The sequence below is a fragment of the Cydia amplana genome, chromosome 4 (genome assembly GCF_948474715.1).
Source record: "Cydia amplana chromosome 4, ilCydAmpl1.1, whole genome shotgun sequence".
In the NCBI taxonomy this organism is placed as follows: domain Eukaryota; kingdom Metazoa; phylum Arthropoda; class Insecta; order Lepidoptera; family Tortricidae; genus Cydia; species Cydia amplana.
The window spans coordinates 17,737,618-17,759,203 of NC_086072.1; the positions used below are offsets into that span (position 1 = coordinate 17,737,618).

The window sequence follows — 21,586 nt, forward strand, 5'->3', positions numbered from 1 at the left end:
AGTGGATTGGTGGGGATGGTTAAATCGGCTTCAATCCAAGACCTTGTAGGTAATGGCTGGGGTCGGGGCGCTGCGCATTAGTCCCCGAGGTGCCTCCGGTTGCGGATTTTGTGCAAATCTTCATCTACATGTAAGTAATATTTTTTTTTATTCCTACCCATTTGCAAAACACCCGATTGTTTTTACTTGTTAGTGTATGAGTGGTAGGTAAGTGATAGTGCTGGTATTTTACCAAATACGTAATAATTATTTATATTTAGCATTTATTTAGGTACTCAAGTCTAAAATAAATTCGTGAAACTTTTTAGGCTGCCTGAAAACGGAAAAATATTAGATACGTTTCTGAGCATTTTCCTTTGCGATAGGCACCTACCTAAATATACCCAGATGGCTACCGCCAACATCAAAAAATCGAAAAACGTTATTCGATCGAATATGCAAAAGCGATAGAGCGACAGATAAAGAAATTTCGTTTTTTGCGGTAGAGCCTCAGGTGTTTTGCAACTCTTATGGCCGAGTCACTTGCTTTTGGTAGCTATAGTTACCAGGGGGGCGATTTTTGAATTTCGATCGCTCGAAGTAGTTAGTAGAAAATGCCTATTAGTGGAGATATTATTGGTCGAAATTCAAAATTCGGCCCCCTGCCGTCACCCTTACTACCTAGGCAATAAAGATAACTGAAAATGCTGGACAATCTTAATCTATGTAGGCACGGCTCTTCACATAGGTAACCAAAGATAGTTGCGAAAAGTTTCCAAAAAGTTAGAAGACTTCTCGGGAATTTCGGGAACAGAGGAAACAAAGCAAACTTTCATTTTCGAAATGAAAAATTCAATCTAGTCTCCATACAAAAATATGAGAAGATTCCGATTTTTGTATGTGGAATTTTTTTCTTGTAAAGTGTAAGACAAAATCGTGCTTCGGGTTTGACGCCTTTGACGGCTATGTTGATAACGCTGAACGGCTGCGTACATTATATCATAGAGAAAAAAATACATAGATTGCTCACTACATAGCCATAGGTACATCAGTTTTAGTATACCAAAAAGACTATTAGCATCTAGCATCGAGTAGCGGAACTATCAGTACTGCTACATTTATTGTCAAGTAGCAGTACCTACTGATAGTTCCGCTACTCGATGCTAGATATAGAAACTTAAATTAATAGTGTAACTGATGTTTGGAGTGAGCACTCTTGTCTTACTATATTTCTCTATGATTATATGCAACGGTTGGTGGTAAGGTAACTCTGGTTACCTACCTATCAAAAGTTGACGTTTGACCATTCCTTTCCCACCATCCTACCATCTATGTTTCCGTTTCCCACAAAACATACGGCACCTTACAGCGCCATCTGCTCCAGGTGTCAACTTTGGGAACACGATTTTTATTACATTTTGCGCAACTAATATAATTATTATGCAATTATTATAACCTCAAAACTAGGTGATAACTTTTTTCCTCCAACATTAAATCTGAGTTGGTAACTAATATTAATATGCACTGATCATGGTACATATAATAATATACTCTGATAGAAGTATAGCGTCGTTTAAACATTTTTTCTACTCCCGTCCTTTAATTTGTCATTTAAAGGGTCGTGCACACATCTTTAAAACCCTATCTTAAAGTTGTCAAGACAAGTCTTTAGTCTATTCCCTAAAAAAGCATTTGTGCATACACGCAGTATCTTTTTGGCTCTTTTACAATACTTCGTGTAATGGCCACTTAAAAAATACATTGTTGCCAACCTTATAGTCATAACACACTGTCGCACCGCAACGCGACCTTGGTTCGTCGCACCCATAAGTGAGAGCGAGAAAGAAATATATCTTTCTCGCTCTCGCTTATGGGTGTGAATGTCATATCTGACAAATAAGTGAACCATAGACATGTTTTTTTTTTAATTTCATTCATTCTTTTCCCGCTCCATACTGATGTATGGAGTGAGCACTCTATGTATTTTTTTTCTCTATGTAGAGAGTGAGTCTTCTGTACCTAAGTACAGAATAAATAATAAATAATAGTACTAATACTATTATTTATTCTGTGCCCTTAGTGCCAAAGTTAACCTTGCACCTGACCGATAGTTTTGTACACCATGATTGTTTACAACTCCATCAATTTAATATTGGAAATAATTAATTATTTCGTAATGAATTTAATATTGCTTCTACTGCAATCTACTTTAGATCAAATTGCCAATGATATTCCCTTCTTTTAATTTAAAATCTAACTTTATGGCTACATTGGCTACACATTTTTGTGGTTTACGAGCACTTGCGAGCACGTTGTAGCTAGCGCCATCTGTTTCCGGTATTTTTAATTACTAAGATAAGGGACTGCACTCTTTAAAAAGCGCCACCTCTTGTGGAGTGGCTGAACTACGGAATGAAGAAGTCTTGGGTTTTCCAACCCTTGCAATACCTAGTTATATCATTCATCGCACTAGACTTATAATTAGTTTAGAATCTAAATACTAAAATAGTTTCAATGAAATATAAAAGTATGTTTGTGCAGTGGCGCTTATTTACACAGAGACATACGAATAAAACGTAAATAATTGTTTTCAACAACTTTGCTAAGTTAAAGATCCACAATGGCGCATTATCAGAGATCTAATAATGTGAGATAATGTTTATAGTTTGTGTTTTTATCGTTTTCTTATTAAAATATATATTAAAGACTAAGGTAAGCATTAATAATGTAGTAAATTCACGTACTTTGTACCCGTAGATACAGTAGCTGCGAATTATTGGCTATTTCTTCTTTTTGGTTGCATTTAATAAGAAACTGTTTTAGTAGATATTTGAAGTACATTTTTTAAAAGCTATTTGCATGAAATTACAAATTTAATATTGACCCAATTTATTCTATCCTAGCGCCATCTAGCGACCATAGATCGGGAAGATGCAAAGTAATTTAGAATATCTATAGTCTACTGCAAATTGTCAACCATAATGCATTGCGCATAAATGGCCGCCATGTTGCTGCCGTCTGAAAGATGTTCGCAACTGTGTGTGTTTACTAATGAATTTTAAGAACTTTAAATAGTAAAATTACTGTGTTTGTGAAACTGTGAGTGTACAATGGTTTTATATTACATGTATATGTTCGAAAAGTCTGTCAAATGTCTTTGAAGCTAATAAACAGTGAAATTTTCTTTAGATAGTCATTCGATTCGGACGGCATAATGGCTGACAATCTGATTCAAAAGTCACATAAAAGTAGTGAAAAAAACAAGTATAACAACGTCGTCCATCGCACTACAAGTGAATCTCTTCGGCTGAACGAGTCGGAGAAGGGAGTGACTCACCCGACAAGCCTTCAAGCCGCCCATAACCCAAGGAAAATATCTTCGTTTCAGATCACCAGTGTGACAGTTGGGTCTCGGGTGAGCACTGATGCGGGCGAGGACTCGGCCGACGATCTAGACGAATCTCACACCGACGACATCTCCCGAGTGACCGACATAGAGAATGAGACGCCCAGCTACTCGGAGGACACCTTCTCTAAAGACGACGTGTTCTACAACGCGAGCAGCACGTCGCTAGGCTGCGCGCCCGTCATCCCGACCAGCACGCAGTACGGGCTCGCCATCGTCGGTCAGGAGCCCGCGCCCAACCAAGGATCCGTGCCAAATAGCAATAGCTCCGAAGTGAATGACATGCACGTTAGTGTTACCAACGCTGGTTCAGGCAGCATTATCAATCTAATAGGGAATGCGAAACCACAGGAAGGTATGAAAGAAATTCAAGAACATGTTAGGAATGAAAGGTTTAAAGTTGTTAAAATAGAAAGCACTGAGCCTTTCCGCAGAGGCCGGTGGATGTGTATGGACTATTTGGATCACACAACTCAACAGAATCCTCCTATTACATTGAATAACAACTTGGACACTACAGAGACCACTTTGCAAGCTCCGGACAGTGGTGTTGTAATAAATGATAGTCAACATGATGACTTGTGTAATGATCTGACTAATAGAGGGCCTAAAGATATGCAAGGTAACGCTCCCGGCGTTCAACAACTGGATCAAAATGTACAGAAACAATTCCCTATGGCTTCCCCTGGTCAGTCGCTGACGCAGCCCATTAATGTTGTGCAGCAACAACACCCTGTCGCTCAGTCAGTGTCGGTGCAGTCGCCTCCTTTAGAAAAGCCTCAGCAATTAACTAATCAAACTATGCAGAATAATCAGCAAGTGGCTCAACAACACCCACAGAGTATGACTCATATAACCATGCAAAACCCGGCGCAGGGCCACCCGCAGCCCACACAACAGCAGCAACAAGTTCAACAAATTCCGCAGAGCTTCCCGCAGCACCAATTGCAACAAGTTATTTCTCAGTCACAAGGCATTCCTATGCAACAGATACCCATGCACCAGCAAATGCCGCAGCAGATGCAGCAAATTCCTAATCAACAGATGCAGCAAATGAATCAGCATATACCGCAAACACAAATTTCTAATATGCAGCAAATGCAACAGCAAATTCCCCAAATGCAAGGCATGCCTAATCAGGCGCAGATCACCCAAGTACAGACACAACAGCCGCAGATGCAACAGATGCAGCAAATGCAAATGCAAGGGCAGCCAAACCCTCAACAATTGCACCCAATGCAACAAGCCCAGATGCCAAACATGGCGCAGACACATCACTTACAAGGACAGCAACCTATGGGAGGCCAGCAGCCTCAGCTCCAACATATGCCGAGTCAGGCACAAATTCAAGCCCTTCAAAATCAACAAATACCTAATCACATACAACAGATGCAAATGCCAACCAACCAACAGATGCCACAGATGCAAACTCAAATGCACCAGCTGTCATCACAGCCTCAGCAAGTACAGATGCACCCCCAGTTACAACAACAGGGCATGTCTGGCATCCAACCACAATACAACCAGGCGGTCAGCCAGCAACCGGTCAGTCAGCAAGCGATGATGAACGCCACTATGCCATCTTCTCAACCTCAAATGGTTCAGCCTCAGCACAGTGTTCCACAATACCACACGCAGCCATCACAGATGAGCCAGCAAGGGCAAACTCTACCCCAAGAGGTGCTTACAAGTATTGCCACATCACAGCAAGGTGCCACTCTACCTTCGAATCTTCAACCTATGGCCAACCAGCCACAGGGGTCGACGTTACCTGCGAATCTCCAAAGCCTAGCCAGCCAACAGCAGCAGAATCCTGTGCATATTGCTCCGCAGCAAGGAAATGTCCCTCAGGGGAACATGCAGATGATGACTCAGGCGCCTCAGAATATGCAGATGACTCTAGACGGGAATCAGCCTAGTATGCAGATACCCGCCTCAGATCCAATGTTCATGCAGCCGGGGACTGTTGCCCCGACAATGCCGCAGCACATTGCGCAGCAGGGCATGCTGCCGCAGCAGCCCGCGCAGCTCGGTGTGCAATACGTTTCCGGACAAGCCGTGCCACAAGTGTCATTGGCTCATCAGAACATTCCCATGTCCATGCAGCAGCAGACTATGCCGGTGATGGGTGCCCCGGTGCATCCGAACGTCGTGCAATCACAAACCAGCATGGGGCTCACGTACGGCGGGGTCGTCCCCGTCATGTCGCAAAGCAGCGTCGCGCCGGTCGAATCCACGGTGTCCGGGACTAATTCGCCAGTGGTTTCTCTGCCGGTGAGCTCAACAGCTTACCCGGCTAACCATGACAGTTCTAGTTTCGGAAGCCCTGTGAGTGGTGTGGTGTCTCACGCGATCAGTGGCTCGGTGATGAGCAGTGTTAACGTGGCGTGTGATAGTGCGGAGGTGCCCGCGGAGCCGTCAGCAGGGGACACCGGCGACGGCAAGGAGGAGCCTACTGCCACCGCCAATGAGGATGAAAGGTCAGTATGTTTACGCAAAACCTTATTGACCTGATTATAAGATACTTGGTAAAAGGTGTAGGGTATTTACGCTGCTTGTATACGTCCGTTCCCATTGTTTTCACCAGACGACGGTCCGTCTTAAGCGACGACGTCCAACTTTGTATTTGGATACAGATGGCCGTATACAAGCGGCCGCGGCCTTAAGAGTTCAAGGCTCTTATCTAATCTAAGGTATGTTTTCGCATTCCGTAGAGATAAATTTTGTGAGATTATTTACTATCCAGTTATTATCTACTTGTTCTTGATTATTTTAATGAAGGGTGTTACTACTATTATTTACTATATTGTTGTGATTTAGGATATCTGGATTTTTTAAATACCTAGGTCTGAAAGGTGACTAAAAGCTAATCAGACAATAAATACCTATATCAAAGACAATAAATACAATACCTCTTAAATGTATACAGGTATTTATTTAGATAGCGGCATTTGATTTTACCGCTTTTCTGAGCCTTAAGCATTAAACGTAGACAAGTAGCTATTAATTAAATTTGCACGTTTAACGTTAGTTTGCTTGCATCTGGTTAATAAACAATTTTATAGCTCGATTTTATTAAGATCCGTTATAAATGTAAGTAAACTTTATGGCAGATCAATTACTAGTAATAGGTACCGGGTACCGTACGCGTACCTACATGCCTTGACTAACCGACGGTCAGGATAAAGCAGTCTAAAGTAAATTTTATTAAGGAAATGTTGTACCAAACAGTCTGTCAATAATATCGTAGTTTCTTTTTATTGCTTGTATGAAAAGTGAGACAGTTCTCTATGGGAAGTATGGGATGCTGACAATGACATGTTTCTCATTTTTATATTTATTAGAGAGGAGAATCATATACTTAGTTAATGTAGTAGTTTTTCAGGCTTGTATTATTGTATTTTTTGACATGTTTGAATTATGACTGTATTTACTAAAATTAATAAATTTCTTTAATTATACTTAGGTATAATAGGTATATATTTTTTATTTTTTATTATTTATTTATGAATAATTTACCGTATAATATTTATGAATTATTAAATTTATTCTGGTCTTAATTATCCTTATTATAATATATGGGTCACTTTTAGCTATAATTCATAGGCTAGCCGCTTGAATTTCATTGCACACAATTACTTATCTAATTACGTACGTATTATATTTCAAAAGAAGCGGTCAGTGACCCGCGAAGTACTTTCTACTGAGGTATTGTCAACGTTTAATACATAACTGGCAGGAAAACCGCTAATGGTTGATTATTGTACAGTCACTTATCATTTCAGTAGATATTTATATCTGAGAAGTCAGATTATAAATCATATTCACTATCCTTTTAGACAAAAATATTGTAACTGGCAATTAAAATATGTAATTAAAGCATGTGCATGTGGTATATTTTGTTGGCAATGCATTAATTAAGGATCGTTACCAAAAAAAACGATTTGGCTCTTTTCCAGGCAACCAAAGGTTTACTTAAGCCTCTGAAGTATAACTGCTCGAGGTATAATTTGGCTTGTAGCCGTTGTAGTATGTTAATACATCCTTGGAATCAAGCTTCGTGAAACACTAGTCTACCAATTGCTCCAGCAAGGCAACCAACTCGCATAACGAACCCTGTAAGCTTCTATTTGCGAAAATAACCCATCCGTAGACAATGGCAGTTGTTTTGCGCACCGGCGTGCGGAATCCGACGTCCCTTTGATGATGTTTATTTGCGTTGCCTTTGCGCAGGACGGTCCTGCGTGCGACATAAATAGGTGGTTGACACGTAGTGCATGGTGCGCGTCGGTATGCCGCCGGTTGACTCATGCAGACTTGAAAAAATCGACGCTGCCGGCTTGATTCGTGCAGTTTCTTTTCGATCTTGACATCGCTATGTGCTGTGAGATTTTCCACGTCTGGTGCCAACTGCATGCTGTTATTTTTATCCATGTTGAGTCTAACTGTCGGGTTAGATTGGTTTGGTTTATTGTTTAGTGACGTGGAACGATCGTCGTCTTAATCGATGTAAATTCTGAGTCATGTGACCCTAATGTTCCTTTTCGGTGTTAATTTTAATTTTGAAAAAATAATGCTGGTTTTTATTCGATTGCAAGCGCGAGTTAATAAACGATGTTCGGCATCATAAAATGTATGTGTTCTGTTAGTAGAATAATGATTGAGTGTATTTTTCGTTTACTTTTTATACGTTTTTCATACTGCTAATTATTTGACTTTTCAATCCGTCAGACAGCATTTTAAAAACTACTACTTACACTTGAAAACTTGCAAGCAGGTCTACCGTGTAAATCTAAATTTTATTATCTGCCTCTCTATCATTCTTACATATTCGAGCCATACATACAATACAATACTCTTTATTGCACACCTCACATACACGTAGTTTACAATAAATGTACAATAACATAAACAAAGACAATAGAGGTAATAACAGGCGGTCATATCGCTTAAGAGCGATCTCTTCCAGACAACCTTTAGGTATCGGAGACAAAAGAATTAGAATATACGGTAGGTGGCGCAAAGAAAAAATATGAAAAGTCGAATTGAATTGATTGATACATCTGCAGATAACGAAATTTCGATGTTTGCGGTAGACCGTCTGCAACTGGTCAGAGTCGGATAATTATCGTACACGCTGTCGCAGTGAAATATCAAAGGGCATATTAACGACACATCATCATCATAACTTGAACGTCACTTGTACCAACTTTATACGAGGTGTTAAACAACGGAAGGCGGCGCCGGCGCAGCGTCACTGGCGTCGTTGGTAATCGAGTCGAGAATCGAAGGCCACGGAACATAGACTAGGAATCCTCTAGACTAAGCATAGTAACGCTACCCCCTCTGCCACTTATACGGTAGTTTTACTCCATCTTCGAGTCAATCCCGTGCCGTGATTGGTCCGTGTCTTTGAACGGACCAATCACGACACGGGATTCGCTCACCTCGTCCCCCCGCACCCCCGTATTTTTGGCAGCATCGGTTTCATGAAATAATTGCTCTAAACTCAGTCTAGAGGATTCCTAGTCTATGCCACGGAACCTGAGCCTTCCGTTCGCTGTCGATCGACTTACGTTCATCATTTGCTGTTGAGTTGATTTCGTATGGTAATATCATTTTTGGAATGTACCTATCTAATAGATAGGAGAGTAGTGCATTTGTTGTCCCTCTGTTCTTGTTTCGCGTAAAATCAATATTTGCAAAAAAATATTCTAATCTCACAAAGTCGCTCATTGTGAGCCATATAATAGTAACAAAGTATGTATCTATATTGTGATCAGATTACAAATTAATAGTATTAATAGAAAAACAGGCTGGTATATCACACAATCACAATACGCAATTTATAAATTCGGATACCTTTGGTATTTATCACGTTTTGATTATTTCTTTCAAATCAAGTTTAATATTTTTTAGGTCTCTAAATTGAACATATCTCCACTAATTCATTTGTTACCACCCTGTTTTTACACTCCATTCGTGGAATCATTGTCGTATGAGTCGTATGTTCCGCGCACCGAAACAATTACATATATGACGGCTTTATGGCCGTATCTTCAACGGAAATCTACCAACACGCTCGGAATGGTTCCCATAACTCCATTTCGGTTTAAAGCCTGGGTGATCCGATAATCTCATTGGAGCTCATATTGCTGCACGATTTAATTAGCGAATGGTACTGGACTGGACGTCCATAAGTCCTCTTATTACTAGGGATGTAACGATACATGACTTTGCCGATACGATACCGATACCGATATTTAAAGTAAATAATCGGCGATACCGATACCGATAATTATCGATAGCCTGATAGTTAGTAAATTAAATAAATAAAGAATTATATCCTTTATATGCATAAAACATACTTATGTTTAATAGACACTCGATTTTAAGAAGTGTGAAAAACTGAAAAATAAAAATAAAGAAAAATATATTCCTATTAGCAAAGTAGCACGATTATAGCAGCTTCACTGTTACGTTGAGTAAGTAAATATATCGTAGTCAAAATTACGTACCTAAGTTTTGACAAGTTGAAATTGAGGTGAAGAATATTCTTGCCCAATAAAATACCTTACTGTGAGTTGTTTACATTTTGTTATGATATCGGGTGTATTTAAATCGGCGATGACGATATATCGGCCTGCCGATTATATCTGCCGATATATCGTATCGGTATCGTTACATCCCTACTTATTACATAACATAGTCTAACAATTAAAAGCGCGCTACGTTAAACCATCCTTTAACCACATTTTTTTAACACGACTCTTCCATTTGCGTCATAAGGTAAACCCTTTATTTTATTTCCCTTTTGATTCCCCAGTTTGTGGTTTTAAGGAATGCTAGAAACATTCGAATGCAGCTTACTCGTACATATGTTGTTGCTTCAATTCAAAGAAGAATATTGTAAAAAATAATCGACTATTTAGCGCAATTTCTACTGTACGCCGCAGAGTATTGGCGTGTTATACCGGTGAAAGTACATGCACGAAATGCCGGCTTGGTTCCATTCTCAGACCGGGAGTATTGTCAACTGAGATGTCACGTTCAACTAAGATATTGGTCAAAGATAATGGACGACTTACTTTGTGTGACAACTAGGGCTTGCAAATATTCGAAACTTTCAGATATTCGAATATTCGACTTTTTCTGACGACGTATTCGAATATTCGAATAATTATTCGAATATTATAAAAAATAAGAAAAGGAACGAGAAATCGGTTCATTATCGTTTTATTCAAAAGCTTTTTTCACATATTGCTAAATCTAAGGATATTTGGCAGAATCCACTTATTTGACTAGATTTTATCATCCTACTATTTACAAGATGCCCACATTTATAAAAACAAGTAAAACGCCAAAATTAGACGTATTTAATATTTCTAGATAAAACTTGTTATAAATGCGTCGTCGTTGCGTGAAATAATATAACTTTAACCATCCAAACACCTAGTATGTAAGTATGTAAGATATTTTTTTTGTAGGTAATTATTTTCCGATTTAAATTAACTTGTAATCACTCAGAGGCCTGTAAAAAGGCCTTTAATGTCATGGTATTTTGAATCTTTATTGACTTTATTTGTTTTGGAAAGTTATTATTCCTAATGGTCGGCTAATTATATAATATTGGAATATTTAAGGGAAAAAGTTAGTTGAGTACTGGGTGGATTATTCGTCAGCTAAAGGTGCATGGTTAGATTACCAAGTTGGGCAGGTTTGGTATGATTAAATTTGAGAATTGCGATAAGTGGCAAGGTTTAGACTTCAAAAATTCGCTTAACGTACGCTTGTACTGAATAAACAGAATGACCCTTTGACTTAAAACATACGGACCGTAAAAATAACATACTTTTTGATTTCGTTTTCTTTTAAATTGAGTTAGGTTTCACTGTATTCACGAAGTCTATCGAGAGGAATACAGTAAAAATATTATTTCCTTCGTGTTTGGGTACCTACCGTTCCTCATTCACTGTAAATACCCGTAAAACACACAGAAACTGTAACTACAGCGGATGACATAGATTTTTTTATAGTAATAAAAAATATTCGAATATTCGAAACCTGAGCGGCCGAATATTCGAATATCAAAACAGGTAGAATATTCGACAAATTCGAATATTCGAATTGCAAGCCCTAGTGACAACGGCCTAATGATATGATGGTCTCCACTCTGAAACCCGTACCTAGACATGATCTCAAGATCTGTGAAATAAAATCTAAGGCCTGAAAGGGATTGCAACCAATTTTTTTCGAAACGTCGAAATAACCATATATTTTTAATTATTTTATACTCCAAATGTAGGCCTCAGTTGTGTTTTTAGGTAACGACTTCGTAGTTCGTATTATTAGATTGCCCAATTAGAAATGAAATAATTATCAAAGAACGAAAAAATACCGGTCTCGTTCCCATACAATAAATACCAGTATCCGATCTCTGTGCCTGAAACTCTAGGTAGGTTGTGGAAATCGCTAAAATGACCTCAAAGTTAGTTACATAAAGTTTCTCTTTTATAGTCTTTGTACATTGTCCAGGAACCAACTGCTTGCTTGTTACCTTGAAAGTTGCAACGCACCAGTGAAATGGGTTGCCAACTAATTTCTCTATCGGATACGAGCCTTGACGTCATCAATCACCACTTCATCGAATTCTGATAAAAGTCACTTAATAATAATTGATAACTTCGACGTCAATGCACTCTGCACGCTCTCACTTGAAAATATTCTTTTTATTTTAATAAGTTTAGCACACTTCGTGAATTGGAAAGTAGCAGTGAAAATCAAATAAAGTGATCAAGTAGCTATTGTATCTCAATAATATTATTGTGTAGCTTGACAATTATTATGGATGATTCAACGCCTTCCTAATCTGTTATATTACTTATATTATATACTATACATACTTAAGCGTAACTTTCCGCGTAAACAATTTTGTAGTATAAATATTAGTGTTTGCCCATCATCTCATCCGCTAAATGGATCGCTCTAAAAGACCCTAACATTATTCATCATCATCATATCAGCCTTTTATCGCCCACTGCTGAGCATAGGGCTCTCTTCGAGTACGCCACTTATCCCGGTCCTGAATCAATCTCATCCAGAAGTGACCCGCAATCTTCCGAATGGCGTCCACCAAACGTGCCAGCCAACATTATTGAACTATTGAAACAGTCAAACTCACGTGTCTTAAGCTCTAGGCCTTAATGATTGAACCTTGAAAGCTTGAAAATAAACTCCCAAGAAAATCCTTACTAAAATTATATATGCGAAAGTATGTTTGCCTTTCTGTCTATTACCTCTTTACGCTTACCGCTAAACCGATTTAGATGAAATTTGGTATGGAGCATGTAGGTAAGGAGTAAGCAGCATGGTTCCATTTTTACCGCTTGTCACTGCCTGTCACTTTCGCACTTACATACTTGTTAGAACGTGACAGGCATGCTGACAAGCGATAAAAATGCCACCGTGCTACCGCCGCAGGGGATGGACATTGGACGGTTTTTATCAATCAGACGAAGTCGGGAGCAGTCACCAGTAGGTACGGAATATTACGCCTGCAATGACGTACACGATAGACCGTTTCAGATAAATAGTCCCCTAAAAGGTAATGTGGTATCACGTTTGTTTGTTGTCAAACAAACAGCTGTAGGCTCTGGCAGTGCGTGACGGTGCCGGCGCCTCGCAAGGACGCAGCCGCAGTCTGACCCGCTCTTTTATCTCTGACCGCCACAAAAAAAAGCTTTTTTGTTTATAGTCGCTTTGGCACGAGGAACTGAGGGGCTACCGCGAACCACGTTCAACGTGTTGCCTCTCTGTCGCACTTGTAAATTCGTACGTAAGTATGACAATGACAGGGAGGCAACACGTCGAACGTGGTTCGCGGTAGGCCCTCTGGTCATGCCTGTACGACGCAATAAACGAACTTAATACACTTTACCGATCGAGTGTATAGCAATTTACGATTTTTTCAATGCTAATTACCTACTGCCAGGAAGTACTGAATATTTTTTCTGATATTAAGTATAATTTTATGTAGGTATTCACAAATTCGAATTTTATTTCTAGTTTGTCCGGTTTGTCGACTAGGAACGGCGGATGGCTGGTTATCTATACTTTTATCGATGTTGATAAAGAGTTCATTGCTTTGATTTTATTTGCGTGCATTCCATTATCGTAATCTTTTAACAAGTTTACTTCTATGAAGTAAACGATTGCAGTAAAGTACCTACTATAAAAAACTGAAATTGTTCACCCGGTGACCATTGAGTTGAGTAGCACCTTTTTTCGCTCCCTACTCATTGCCATTCAATGAGACAAAGCCCTATGAGCGCCTCGGCCCAGTAGTACAAACACAGCCTAAGGTAACCGATAGTCTAAAGGTCCTAAAAGTCCCAATAGGTTATGTTGGGCTGATGTTATAAATTTATGATATATTGCCAACCCAAGTCCAAAGCTGCGAATGACAATCTAGTCCGCAGAAAAAATATAGTTTATTACAAAGACCTTTAGTTATACATTCATTTATTTATTGCATGGATCGGTTTCACGGTTCGTGTAATAAATTACGTAGGCTTATTAGTCGATGAGTTAGATCTCTCGTAAATTCTTAGAATGTTTCCACGCTACTAAATTAGCTAAGACCTTGCACGCTGAAGTCAATTATAATCTTCAAATAAGTAACAAATTGATGCTAAAGTGTCTGCTGCAGTTTCTTAGCATAATTCAGTAAAAAATCTTATCTTGCTGAACTGCGTAACGTGACTGCATCACCATCCACTGCATACCATCTGTTGCTTAAGGCCCAAAATACACTTGTATGTTTTACTTACGTAAGTAGGGACACAGCAACAAATAGCTTTGTCCCTACTTGCGTAAGCAAAACTTAAAAGTGTATCTAAGGCCTAAGAGGGGACTGATGCTTGCATTGCAGATAATGCAGATGCCTCCCAAAAACCAGTATGTGTGATCTATGATTACGCATTAGTCGTTACGTGATATCAAACTAGAGACAAACTTACAATCAAGGGAATATGTTTTGTGAATTATAAACGTGAAAACAACATTTTCTTGCCTATTATGAATTAGATTGGCATAAAAATCTATTTATTATCTTTAGACCCAGTAGTTTCGGAGAGAGGGGGGGGGATTGTCGGACAGACAGACGCATGAGTGACCCTATAAGAGTTCCGTTTTTTTAGGGTTCCGTACCCAAAGGGTAGAAACGGGACCCTATTACTAAGACTCCGCTGTCCGTCCGCCCGTCCGTCCGTCCGTCTGTCACCAGGCTGTATCTCACGAACCGTGATAGCTAGACAGTTAAAATTTTCACAGATGATGTATTTCTGTTGCCGCTATAACAACAAATACTAAAAACAGAATAAAATAAAGATTTAAGTCGGGCTCCCATACAACAAACGTGATTTATGACCGAAGTTAAGCAACGTCGGGCGGGGTCAGTACTTGGATGGGTGACCGTTTTTTTGTTTGTTTTGCTCTATTTTTTGTTGATGGTGCGGAACCCTCCGTGCGCGAGTCCGACTCGCACTTGGTCGGTTTTTTCTTTTTGAGGTACGGAACCCTAAAAACAAGGTTTAGTAACATGGGCGACATAAATTATAGATGCATTGTCAAGTCGTGTTAACAATTTTAACCTCATCGTCCTTCTGTACTTTTTTTGTCCTGACTTTATTAAATCCAACCAATTAAAATTGAAAAGCTCGAAATGTCCTCAAAGCAAGCTCATGTAGCCAGAGCGACGACTGAGCCGCATACCTTCGCAATAACACATCTTCTTGTATTGTAGTATGACATCACATTCTTTATAATTTATACCATCAATCTACTCGGCAGCAGGCATGTGCGAAAAGATGTTCATATTTGTCGATATCGTGCTAAATACTATCGATATTGGATCATTGATTTGGTTGTATTGATCGAACTTACGTAATACTTGCGTCTCAAAATCCTTTATAATTGGTATTTCTATGAGTTTGCAATTGTTGTTATCAAAAGTTCCTACGACCGGGAATAGGGTTCAATAATCCGATAACGGCCGGCACATAACGGCCATTCGAAGTAAACGACGAACCAATGCGTATTGACCTCCGCGCCCATACGATATTTCTAATAATACATCTTTTATCGTTCTTTGTTTGCAACTTGTCATGCGCAGTGAGTGAAATCTGCAATTTGATACCCCAGTGTCTTCAAAGAAGCGAACAGTATCAACGGTTCAATTGGATATGGTACAAGATTTTAGTTGGAAAGGAACGTAGCTACAAATGGCGATATTTAAATGAAATGTAGGTATGAAAGGCCTAGTCTGAATGCTTTACCAAAAGCGTAGGAGGGAGAAAAGGCCCGGTGCATGCAGTTCCAGTTTGCGTACACACTGAATTGTATATAGAGCTGAATAAAGCATCTGGGTTTGTTGATCCACATCGGCAGTTTTGCTAAGAGTATAGTTAGAATGTTTTTGAAAGAAAAGAGATTCAATTGGAAAAGGAATAAAGACACTGAAAGATTGCTTTAGCCTGGAGTCCAATTTAGCTCCATAAATACTAAACGTTAAAACAAAAGTTTGTCGCACGCAAATAAGTTACGCATATCCATATCACCGATCCTTTAGACATCAGATCCGATATATTTTGCAAAACTTTTTTTCTAATTTAACTTCCAAATATTTACGTTACTCGTCCGTCTTGGTACTAAATTTTAACTACATAAATTAGATTAGATTAGATTAATTTATTTCTTATTGAAAATGTACATTAAATTTTACATGTCAAAATAAAATGCATTCACAAAAAGATCGTCACAACACAATATCAATAATAATAATTAATAGAATAATAATCTAAAAAATAAAACAGTAATATAATATAAAACGACCACTTTCTATAAAATAGAAACGAGTAAACAGTAAAGTAAAAATCAGTCAAATTAATTAAGAATATAAAAAATAAAAATGTCCAAAATAATTATAAAATATTTAAGATACGACTAGCCTAGGTAATGTCAAAAATTCAAAATTAATATGTTACAATAATAGGAAAAAAAGCAACTATGTATATTGTTAATCGGTCCAGTAGTTTCGGAGAAAATTGGCTGTGGCAGACGGACTGACAGACAGAAAGACAGACGAGTGATTCCAAAAGGATTCCGTTTTTTTTTGAGGTACGGAACCCTTTTAATGCATACTAAAACGTTATTTTCGTGTTGCATAAAGATTCAGAAGAAGCCATAGAGTTCATCGTTAATGCCCGATGACGCATGATGGCGTCTGCTGTCTACCAATTGCGGGTGTAATTCACCCGTCACCAGAACGAATCGGCGACAACGGCCCGGCCGCCTGCCGGAAACGCTGTGGAATGGCAGAATGCCAGTCCTAATGAAAATCACCATTACGGCATTATGATTTATAATAATTATCGATGATATTCAGGTGTTATCAATGCAGATTTAATGGCATAGAAAAGTATCAAACACCTTTAAATACTTACCAAACTACAATCGAATACGAACTTTTATGAAATGTACGAAAAGTAAACACGCTCCGCTGAAAGTTCGAACGAAGGTGTAGTGAGGACCAGAGACTAGGGATAAGTAACGAGCGAACTACTTCTCATTACATTTTACTGTCGTTTCATCTTTAAAATCATTCTCTTTTCGTGTTTGTATTTGACTCTAGAAGTAGGCTAAAAACTGGATTCGTATTCATTGCCGTGCTGAAGTGAAGTTTTGCTGCCTTCCTTAGATAAAACTTTCATGCACTTCACTCCTATATTGAGATGCCAGCTTTGGCTTTTACAGCTGAAACTATCCGCGACATCTGACTGAACTGATTTGTATTAATTGCAGCATGATTCAGAAAAGTTACAAAAACGCGGATCTGTGCCCTGTTTATCAAAAGCTTGTAAGATTTTGATAAACAGGGCACTATTCTATTGGTCGATTTGGGGAAGTCCTAGTGTTTTCGCTCAAATAATGAAATTGAAAACATTAAATTCTAACTACTAATATTTTCTATAAGTTATAGTAATGGTGCCATGGCGTGCAAAGTGGCTGTGGTGCCTAGGCACACTGCATTATTTAACAACATCCGACTAGAACTTACTTGTATTTAACCCCAATCATTTTGCATTTACCACAACTAATAAACGTGGGAAAACAACTAGTTAAACTATTGCATTTAGTAAACACATTTGCAATTCTATCGCAACGCTTTATTGGCCGTTTGTAAGGGGAACTCAATGAAAATTCAAACCGATATTGTGAGCCAAACGACCAAATTGCGTGGTGCGCTGTCTGCAACTTGTTATTGTAGAATCTACACACAATGTAGATGCGGGTACCAAGTGATCGTGTTCGTGTAGTACGTTCCGCGACAGTAGGTACCTAGGTACATACTTACCTGTATGACCCAGTGTGCGAGCCTGCCATTGCTTTCCCGTCGGTGCAAGTTCATTGGCACCAGCCACCTCGCCCACGGATAAGCCATCGACATGTTACAATAATCTTGCAATACCCATTACTTGTTACGCAAGAAATTTAAATTCCCCAACACGCTGATTTAATCGATCTCCATAACATGTAGAGTTTACAGTTATGTATGTTTGGCAAAAAGTAAGAACATTGCTCGTCTTCTTTAAATAGAAAGTTGCATGCCTCCATATTGACGTCTATTTTTAGCGATCACACGGCTACTATTAATTTATCACCGGATAACTTTTCAATCAAGGAAAGAGCTTATTACCTTCCATTAGATCTTGTGGATAGTGATACTAATTAGATAATTACTATTGCAGCTCGGCTAGCTGGGGTTCTATAAATAACGTGGCGAAGTATGTGTATGTGTTTTGCGGCGTGGTGAGTTGTGGCTTCAATTTGCAATTTATTCCGATGGGCCTACCGATTTTCGCCCACGTATGGTATATTCATGCTCCGATCATGCTGTAAAACATTTCATATCAAAATGTAGTTAGTATAATAATAAATTCTAATCGTCGTACGTCTTAAAGGTCGTTCTTTTAAGACGTACGCGGTACGACGTTTAAAGATTACGTTAATTTATTCGTGAAACTCTTATTACGAACAAAAGAATAATAAGTAATGAAACAACGAAACAACATGCTTAATAGTGTTAGTTATTTGTTATTTATAATGTATTATTTGCCTGAAATTTTCCAAGACCCTTAAATCATAATTTCTTTAAGGCCGTGCATCGAAAAATAACAGGATCTTAGAAAGGTGGCAGTGGCTAGCCCCGGAAACAAACAGTAGTGATTTTCGGATATATGTTTCTTGACTATATGATAAGAGATTTCGTAGTAGTCGAAACACGAATGCTTACAATTTTCTCGATAGAAAATAAATCCAAACTTACGTGTTCATTTTTCGGTTTTAGCTTCGTGCAACTAGAAAACACATCCATATCCAGCACAACCCACCTTACAGCAAAGGTTTTCATCTCGTCTTAACTTTCAAAGAACTAAATATTAACTTATTATCCTTTACCGATGGATTTATTATCGATTTTTGATTTTATGAATTCAACAGCAAACGCCCATTTTACGCAGTTCGGTTTCTCTTTCTGTCATGCGTCAAAGTCATAAATGCATCCTTTATGCCAGTAATGTTAGATGGCCGTCGTGCCTCAAAGAGGTAAGACCTATGTCACTTCGCGCAGCGCTCCGAATTACGTAAAATTTTAATATCCAATAAACGTTGAGTCGTAACTCCATTGAGTAGTAACGGAATCGGAGGTAAACCTATGATGGTGCCTTCTTACAGGCCTATACGTTACGCATGTGTGCGTGTTTGCTAGGCTACGTCATGCTACGTCGAAATCTATACTCTTTGTCAGTTACAACGGGTTAGGAAATTTCGACAGATATTGAAATGTATCGGGTAGCTGTTTGGTATTTAGCCATCAGAATCTAACCGTAACTTTTTGCTTTATTTTTGTTTGAAAATAAAATATCTATAAGAATATATTTTTTGCTTTTTTTCTATTGTAATGATAAAAATAAATCTAGTATGTTTCATGCTCAAATAATTTAAAATAATTGAATAAATATTAAAAACTAATTGATATTATTCGTTTTAATTATTATATTATTAAGTTTGTTTGAATAAAATATTTTATTTCAATAATACGAAAAGTTATTATATTTAAGTACCACTAAAAAAAGGTCCCTACTTACAAAAACTCACTTGCACGGGCCGGGGTTCGAACCCGTGACCTCCGGTTTGAAAGTCGCACGCCACTACAATTTCACATAAGTAATTTACAATGACATGATACCGTGGAAAAAGTGAATATTACAATGTACTGTGTTACTATCATTTTATAGTTTATTTTGGCTTGACAGGGAGGAATGAGAAAAACGTGCAGAGCGAGAGGATTAAATCTCTCTGTCCCTTTCTTAAAGTAGCCAATCCTAATTATGACATCTGTTTTGATATTAATTCTTTGAACATAATTTGTCGATGTTCTTTTTTATATCATCGAGAAAGATTTTTATTAAAAAAATGTGTTGAATTTATATGTTTTATTTATGTTTTTTTGGCATAAATTTCATTACTTTTGACAAATTTTGATTGTGATGACAAACGATTTGATGTGTGAAACGAACCATGTGATCAACGATTTATTCGAAAACTTCATTTAGTCGAAAAAAATAGTTGTCTACTACCGGGTGGAAAAAAATTATGGGCCCTGGAGGGAAAGTGCCTTAAAACCTTAAGTTTGCTCATTTTACTTAAATGAAACATTATTGTTTTTTAAAGAAACAACTGCATTCAAAGATTTTTGAAGTGAAAACTTCTTTAGCGGCGCTAGGCACTTTTTGAGGTGGGGAAAAAATGATAAACTCGAGACAGCGTAAGGCGATCATGTGACCGTAAGGTTTAGATGGCCAATCATTTAGATGGCATTTAAATCAATAAAGAAAAACTCAATGACATTACATGAAAAAGGTTATAATCTTGTACGGGCTGAAATACGAGGATCTCACAGTATTATAACTTTATATCACTCAAATATAATTCAATAAAGCTACATCTTGATGAAATCGCTAATAGAAGTGAACTCTAGTACTGGTGAATAAAACTCAAAATATCATGACCAAATATATTTAGATGCAAGGTCTGCAAGGTAACTTTACAATTTCTATTCGAATTTTAAACAATTAACGCTATAAATTTGAATTTCGAATTTTAAACAAGCTCACTGACCAGCAATTTCGGAACCAAAAGTTTTCAATAGAAAGGAGGATGGGTCAATTATACATAGTGCTGCAGACATTTTGGACTAGTCATTGAGTTTTCACTTCTGTCGGCACTCCCGGAATGCAACACGTTGTTTTTTTTAAATTCGCTTAGTCGCGCCCGGGAATCGAATCTACTTTTTCCACACTGTATAAAAGAACACAAATGCTTTTCTTCTGGTAACTTAAATGTTCTATCTATCTTGGTGATATGTCAATGCAATCAAATAATCTGAAAAAATAATAATAACCCAATTTATGAATTCCGTTCCTTCAGAAAAATGCGAAATGTACGTACAATTTTTAGGGATATCGTACTTTTCCCAGGGACAAATTTAGTTGGCTAAGAGACATTTTCACTGATTTGGGGTCTGTACTAAAAATCTAACATAATATGATAAGGACTTAATCGTTTTAAGCTCAAGAGTGAGTTTTCCTAAAGCTTTTTCTAAAAATTATGTCTTTATTAACGTTAGGAGTGCACTGCAGCATGTCAAATGTATGCCAAAATGTCAAGGGAGAGAACAATAAATTAAGTTTCAATTCCACTTCCACTCATCAGCAAAGTGATATAAGTATATCAGCAGTTTAAAGTTATTTTAGATTACAAAATTAGCGCATCAAAAAAATCAAATGCATAGAAAAAAAGTCTCCTGAGTCATAATAAAATTGATGTCTCTTGGGTCACCAGAAAAGTCACCAGGGAGAACGATGACCCAAATCACATTTAAAAGAAAATGTAAATTTTGTGTACTACCTAAGAACATTTTTCAAAAAACTATGTTTTTATAACATATTAGACCCAGGATAGATCTAATACCTCTTTTCGTACCCCGGATAAAATGGTCGGCGACTAAAAAAGTAACTGAAACCTTACGTTATTAGGTTCACGATGCCGCGTTGTACCCTTGCCTTCGTTGCGATTAGGGCT

General features: G+C 38.1%; 1 protein-coding gene across 7 annotated transcripts in view; it reads left to right on the top strand.

Moving 5' to 3' along the window:
- Positions 1-26: 26 nt before the first annotated feature.
- LOC134647332 (protein bunched, class 2/F/G isoform-like) overlaps positions 27-21,586 on the top strand; it is a 208,218-nt gene continuing 186,658 nt past the window's right edge. For 4 of the 7 annotated variants that reach the window (XM_063501652.1, XM_063501655.1, XM_063501658.1 and 1 more), the window contains exon 1: positions 3,085-5,865. In XM_063501652.1, the coding sequence (XP_063357722.1) occupies positions 3,194-5,865 (2,672 nt within the window). In that variant the 5' untranslated portion in view covers positions 3,085-3,193. Of the gene's footprint in view, positions 131-2,541; positions 2,692-3,084; positions 5,866-21,586 lie in introns of those variants that run through there. The other 3 variants (XM_063501653.1, XM_063501654.1, XM_063501657.1) reach the window with 3 other exon arrangements.